The sequence below is a fragment of the Mastacembelus armatus genome, chromosome 5 (assembly GCF_900324485.2).
Source record: "Mastacembelus armatus chromosome 5, fMasArm1.2, whole genome shotgun sequence".
NCBI lineage: Eukaryota > Metazoa > Chordata > Actinopteri > Synbranchiformes > Mastacembelidae > Mastacembelus > Mastacembelus armatus.
The window spans coordinates 26679946-26687076 of record NC_046637.1 but is presented as its reverse complement, the minus strand read 5'-3'; the positions used below and the strand labels follow the sequence as shown (position 1 = coordinate 26687076).

The 7131-nt window shown below is 40.5% G+C and overlaps 1 protein-coding gene across 2 annotated transcripts; it reads right to left on the bottom strand.

The window, feature by feature from the left end:
- Positions 1 to 2219: 2219 nt before the first annotated feature.
- Positions 2220 to 6989, bottom strand: LOC113130379 (sorting nexin-6). Of its 2 annotated transcripts, XM_026306957.1 has the most exons (14): positions 6716 to 6989; positions 6423 to 6530; positions 6155 to 6262; positions 5675 to 5735; positions 5387 to 5511; positions 4627 to 4710; positions 4053 to 4127; positions 3926 to 3956; positions 3648 to 3735; positions 3514 to 3553; positions 3332 to 3418; positions 3136 to 3225; positions 2883 to 2948; positions 2220 to 2760 (listed from the first exon to the last, which is right to left on the bottom strand). In XM_026306957.1, exons 1-14 carry the CDS (start codon positions 6719 to 6721, stop codon positions 2620 to 2622), a joined length of 1110 nt encoding a protein of 369 aa, XP_026162742.1. In that variant the 5' UTR covers positions 6722 to 6989; the 3' UTR covers positions 2220 to 2619. The 2 variants fall into 2 exon arrangements, with proteins under 2 accessions (XP_026162742.1, XP_026162743.1); XM_026306958.1 differs by lacking the exon at positions 6155 to 6262.
- Positions 6990 to 7131: the final 142 nt, after the last annotated feature.

Here is a 7131-nt window from a genome sequence, read left to right as displayed (position 1 = left end):
ACTAAATTCTCAACCTCAATCCTAACCTTAACCCTGATACCGAGTGTAAACACTAAAACGGGAGTCTGAAAAAAGTGAGGAGCGCCATCACTTTGCCAAAATGTCCCCATTTCGATAGAATTAGGCTCAAAATGGTCCTTACAAAGATAGAAATACAAGCACACACACACACACACACACACACACAGACACACACACACACACACAGACACACACACACACACACACACACACACACACACACACACACACACAGTTACACGCATAAAGCATTCCCATGATCATCTCGTCCTTGATCTGGGTCATGCTCTTAGCAGTTGAGAAGGCTCTCGTTATTGTGTGTGTGTGTGTGTGTGTGTGAGGGTGTGTGTGTGTCTGTGTGTGTCTGTGTGCACTCACCATGAGCGCTAGTTACTGCAGCACCACAATGAAAGCACCAGAAATGGACTCCCCTGTTGTGACGTGCATCTGGTCTAACGCAGTGACAAGCAGCAGGGATGGAAACATAACAGCTTTTAATAACAGACTATTGTTGCAATATATAGAAATCAAAATCCAGTTTGTGTTATGAGTTTGTGTTACTTCCTGTGAGAACAGCATAATGGCATATTATTCATCGCACGGCACATCTCATCTTGTGTGTTTTTCTTAGGTAAACAGAAGCTTTTAGTCCAAGAAGTCAAATCACAGAATCATAAAACTGGTCCGCAGATTTCTTACGTTTAACTTTTACTGCGGCCCATTAAAACCAATAAACCACAAAATGAATCACAAAACCTGAAAACCCGGTTAAATTACTGGATTTAATGATCAATACGTGCATGTACTATAGTGAAAGGCAATGATGTCTGTGTTACTACCTTGATCAAATCAAATCAAATATAAATAGACAAACTGTCTTTTCAGTACCTAGTGGGTGATCTGACATAAACAACACTTTAGCTTTTTCAGTGAGTCCGGACATAAACATGGGATTAAATTCCAGACAGTGAAAAAAAAAGCTCAAGTTGCTCAGATACAATTTACAGTTTCTCATGGGACTGAAGACAAGTTCCTACAACAGCAGTTTCAGCTTTGTTTTAAAGATGTCAGGTTTGTTTGGAGACTATTGCTGTTTTAAAGGCCTGTTTAAAATGTGCTCACATACTTACATCTACTACTGTATATTACACATTTTAGGTATTTATTGACATGTCTTGACAAGCTGTGCCCAGAGGATGAATATTAAAGACTTTGGATCCACTCACGTCTCTTCTGCTGCAACCAGCCTGTTAATATTTCTAAACACCACCATGTTAGCGTTGTCCAACGTGTTAGCATACTGACATACTGGTGATGCTCTGGACCCTTAATTTAAACCAGGTGTGGCCAACCCATTGTTCGTCTAGGCCCACTGTCCTGCTTGTTTTCCTGTCCCTGCCCTACCCACTGCTAATTACCTGGATCAGGTGTGCTCAGCCAATCAGAAGCTGGAAGGTACCATCTTAGATGAGGGTGGAGGGGACGGAGAAAAAGTTAATTGGTATCATCCAGCATGAATGCATTTCTTTCTATTTGTCAGCATTGTGGGATTCTCTCTGAGGCTAAAGACAAGCAATATGAGGGTGAATGCAGACATATTGATGATACACTATGAAGCTACAAAACTATCAGGTAAATATCTAAACCAGGGGGAAACAAACAGTTACACCCAGTACCGCTAATATATTTTTCTTTTTTATTGTGGCACTCTATGACATGATTGTCCTTTGTCTACTCCTTCACTGCTGAACGAGCCAAACCTCCTCTCCGTCCCCCCTTCTTATGAGAACAGTCATTTCTGACTCATTCCCGCAAATGTAACCACTCCCCCTTATTCACCCAATGGAGAGATTACAGGCTGGAACAGATGAGATGAAGCACACAGCAGTGCTGAGATATGGACCTACAGTCCTCAGCAGACACAGGAGGGGACAATGACTTTGTGCTTACATGCAGAAATCTGAAGTGTCACAGATTTACGCTAGACCTAATACGCTAAAGGCTTAATACAAGCATATGCATGAAACAATGAGTGGAAGAAAGGCCATAAACAAATATTAACAAAACTAGAAGTGTTGCAAAAGCCAAACACAAAGCCATTACAGAGTGTCCTTGCTGCCATGTCCTTGCAGGAGCAGTCAAACCAATTGATTAATGATTCAGGTGTAAGAAACACACACACAAAGGCAACCAGGTACTATGGGAATCAATTCATCACACTTTATTTTGTGTGACCCCAGCTGATGTAGTGGCTGGAGAGCCGCACAATACACACTCAGCACAAAATGTGTGAGTGTATGGAACACATACACACACAATGGCCAAAACAACTAAATCCTACACTCAGATCACAGTATAGTCATTTCTACCAGGGCTTTATTTGTAAGACTGTAAACATGCATGTGTATATACAAATTATTAGATTTCTATTTAATTATGAGCAAAGGTGTCCTTTTCTCTTTTACTTGCATTATCTTCTTTTTCTGGATGTAACTGAGTCCAGTAAAAATACAGCAAAAATGGTGAAGGGCATGTTTGGATTATCTCGTGCTATTGCAAACACACTGAGGAGGCTTCATTAAGAAGGTACCAGTGAGGTCAATAAGCCATCCCTCTAAAGGCCTGCAGGTGCTGGTTAAACTGGTCAGCACTTTCTTTGGCTGTTAGAAGCTGCTTTTCACACCACTGAACCAGAGCCTGCTGCAGCAGCTTAACACGGACTCCCTTGAGCTGTGCAATCTGGGAGAGTACATGACAAGCTTGTTAGTACATACAGTATATTTGTGTTGACAAGCAGGATGCTACACAATAAACCTGAGACGGTGAAGCAGGTGAGCCGTTTGTTAAATTAGATGTTTTACCTCCTGTTTCGCCACCTCACAAATGTGATCAAATTCCATCTCTGCTGTTTTCTGCACTTCCTCCATCTGATAAATACAGAGACACATCAGCATCATTACACACTCGACCTTCATCAGGGGGAATATACAAATTACACTTGCTGCTAATATCAGCTTCCCTTTTAGGGGTCTAATGTTGACTTCTGAATCATTTCAGCAGAATGATACTGACACCTGCTGGTCATACAAGGACTTGTACATGCAAGACACTTACAGCAGCCTTCTTTACAGGTTTGGCCTTCTCTGTGTTCCTCCTGGCGGTCTCTACCTCCACTAGTTTGCAGGTTCTCCTGAAGAGCATTTCCTGCATAGGGTATAATTATCACGGTTACACACAGACCTATCAGTATAACATGTCATATTTCAACAGAAGGTTGGCATTTATACATATAAGATGAAGAAATGTTCACCTTTTCCGCTTCCTGGTAGCGTGACTCAAGGTCAAGGCCTAGTCCAAGAGTGTTCACGTTGTTCTCAGCAACACTCATCATATTTTTCTGCCATCAAATAAACATGAGTGCAGATTATGTGGCAAAACAATGGTCCATTGTGATGCAAATCTCTTTCAAGTTAAAAAGGACAAACAACTGACCTTCATAGATTCAAAGACGTCTGACAATTTCACACAGACCCTGTAAGAAAACAGTGTTCAGTGCTCATTCAAAGGTGTAACTTTAAGCACATGTGATATGGGCATGGATGGGACCGTTACTACTGTTGCCTCACTTAGAGAACGCCTGCGTGTTAGGATCCTCGCCTGGTTCCACACAGAGATGCAGAGCAGCTGAGAAGTGCCCACAGGCCACAGCTATTTCTGCCAACAAACAGAAGATGTCGCAGAACTGGGACATACTGAACTGGTATTATGATGTTTATGATGTAAATGAGCGATTATACTACATAACATCCTAGAATATTAACCATTGTGTAGCAGCACACACATACAAGTGAATTACAACAGATTAGCACTTTGTCACCTTAGAGTTAAATGGTACTTTTCTTACTTTGCTCAGTTAGCACCATGTCCAGGAACCTCTGCAAGAAAAGACTGAAGTTCAAAATTCAGACAGTACAGGAAGGAAAGGAGGAGGACGAACACAGGTTTAAAAAAAACAAACATGTCTGGTTTACCTCAGCTATATTCTTGCTACATCCAGTCAATACAAGGTTATGATCACGTTCATCTTGAAAGAACTTGTCCACATCCTGCACAGACACAAATTATTACAGCATAGAACCATAGAACCGCCAAGATTCCGGTACCCCCCCATTTTTACCTCCAGCTGCAACACTCAGTAATCACGAAAATGTCATTTTGTGAATATGTTGAAGTGTTCATTTTGGTCTATTTTTAAAATAATAAAACTTAACAAAACAACTTGTCCAATTCAGTTAGTTTATTATTTTTACAAGTGTGTAGCATTTACCGATTGAAAAAGGTCTAACGCACTTTCACATCGCGTTAGGCTGCAAACGACCATAAACTAGCAACAGATCAACTAACACATCAGGTGTCACGTCACGTGTCATGTCTGTTTCTTTTAACGCCACCTCCACCATAATTCACTAGTTGATAACACCATTTTTAGGAAAAGGCATGAACTGACATATTTATTTTAACAGAGTTACAAGCATTTTAACACAGGAGGGGAATAAAAATGAGCCCTTGGCAGAAAAAACCTCACATATGTGTACAGTTGTGTACCTTATGGCCCTCTTTCCTCAGTTCTTCCACAGCTTGACTCAGTCGGTTGAAAATGTTTTTCTTGACTCTTTGTCTACCAGGGGCCTAAACACAAGGACACGGATTAGCTCACATTTTTGAAGGATATTTAAGACGCAGTATACGCAGTACATTAAGACTGTTAAGTATTTACAACAAACACACTGCTAACAATAAACTGAAACTCAGTGAGAATCTTTAGCACCACATTTCTGAATACTTTCTTAGCATGAGAACACTATGGACAGCCTGGATATAAAACATATTCTTGGAACGACCAAAGACATTTTTTGGCCCGTGCTCCAACAAAACTGCTAATGCTTGATATAAAACATTCCAGACCTGCTGAGACTGACATAGCCAGAGAGGAAAAAACGTACTGTATTGCCATCTGGTAATCAGTGTTGGACAACAAGCTCTCATTTGTATACATCAAATGGCAAGTACTATTCACTGTGTGGGTATATGTGTGTACCTGAAGAAAGCATACATTTATAATACATTTGTGATACAGAGTATCTTGTATTTGATATAACACTGTACAAGAGACTCCCAATTTGTAAGGTACTATATGTGTTACCTCTGAAACAATGTTGTTAGTGAGGGTTTAATTATTTACTATCTGTCCCTCTCATAAAATTGAATCAAGTTGTGTACTCACTGCAAGTTAACCTATTTCTTTTTACTGGGGGTAATCATAAAAAAGAGGATTTGAAAAGCAAGTTAAAGAAATCCTACTTACATCTGAGCTAGTAAGGAAGATCTCCACAGCTTTATTTTTGCTGAGTATGCCGTGTGAAGCAACCTGTCGGAGGAAAGTTTCCAGGGCTTTACAGTGCGGCTGCCACTCTCCCAAACCAAGGAAACCTGTTGGAACAGCATCAACATTTTCATCATAATACTTAAAATCACACTCAACACTGTACAGGAGACTCAACGCTGACACTGAAAAGATATTTTATTTTAAACCTTTCCTTCAGTTTATTGTATTTAAATCTCTTTGTGTGAGGTGGTTTTCAGACGTACGCACCGAGCTGTTTCATAGTCTTGGCAGATGCATTGACCTGAGGCTTTGCAGGAAGAGGAGGAAACTAAAAAGAGGGTACAATTCTATTAGTGCTCAAACGGTTTTGCAAAGCAGGACTTCCTTTAATTATGTACTTGGCTTGGGGGAAACACTGAAATAAAGTTACAACTTTTTGAAATATGCAAGACGTGGAACTTTATGAGTCTGACTTTGCACAGCCTGTGCTTATATAACTTACTTAATTGTACAGTGTTGCATTTTCTTCACAATCAATTTCAAAACTGTTTTCTAAACGACCTGGGTAAAATGACACAGTTCTTGAATATACTCAGTTCAGTATTGGTGATGATGCATCGTGCATTTAGAAATAGAGAGAGAGACACACTTCCATACCCACACATCTCATTTACATGACCCATGCCTGTCCAGTCTTAGTTTACAAGTCAAATAAAAGGTTGAGGGAAGATGCAATAAAGGACTGACTATGACTCCCTGTATCCCGGGCACGTCCTCCTGAGAGAACAGGTGCTGCTGCAGCCATTCGAAATCATCGTAGGTCCGATCCACATGGTACTCCCCTGTCCCGGACAGCTGGCACATTCGGCACAGACAAAATGTCATCTGGGCAGTTTTTGTGTTATCATAATTCAAACACATCAGTTGACTGATCCTAGAGGTTTGCTGTATTATTATAGACCTGATACTATCAATGCTTGTTATGAAACAATGAGGGACTGAGTCATTTTTTCACCTTTTGAGAAACAATTATAAAGGTAAGTGCATCCCCGTCTTGTAGCACCTCTGTAACTTTGATGTTATGACCATGGACACTCAGAGCAGATGTTTCTTTAACCTCTTCCTGTAAAATGAAGAATACTTTATCACTAAAACAGCTATGAGCAAATCCACATAAGTATACAGGCTAAATTAAAAGCGAATAAACACATCCCTTAGCCCATACTGTATATATAGAATTTGCCTTGAGCAGAAAGGCTGTCATGTGACACCCAGAGGTTGTCAAAAACAACATTTTCACATACTTACCATCATTGTCCAGCTTTTAAGTTAATGTTTCCAGCCTTTGTCCACTCTGTAGAAAGCTTAAATCTCTGTTTATCTCGATAAAAGTTCAGAAAGCTTCAAAGCTCTTTTGTCTTGTGTTGGCTTTAGTGCACTCATGCCACAACTGCTGAGAAGGCACAGGATATCCTCTGGGTCAAAGTGCACACTGGTCCTGAGAGGAATGGAGTAAAACAGTGCCAAAGCTAAAGTGCTGGCACAGGGGAAAAGCTCAGTAAATGGTGTGTTAGTCAGTAACTGTGGGCCTTCGACACACCCACACAGGAAGAGTGGCATAACGGTCCAATCACATATCCAGCTGTCAACTGTACAACCTCACAAACCTGTAAACAACTGCTGACCTTACAAGTCACATCATAAAAGAGGCAGAAAACAAGGCA

Excerpts from the sequence above, each read along its gene's own strand:
- LOC113130379 (XM_026306957.1), bottom strand. Across the intron at positions 3,226-3,331 it reads GCTACCAGGAAGCGGAAAAG|GAAATGCTCTTCAGGAGAAC; the intron begins GTGAACATTTCT and ends TACCCTATGCAG. Across the intron at positions 2,761-2,882 it reads GTGAGGTGGCGAAACAGGAG|ATTGCACAGCTCAAGGGAGT; the intron begins GTAAAACATCTA and ends GTACTCTCCCAG.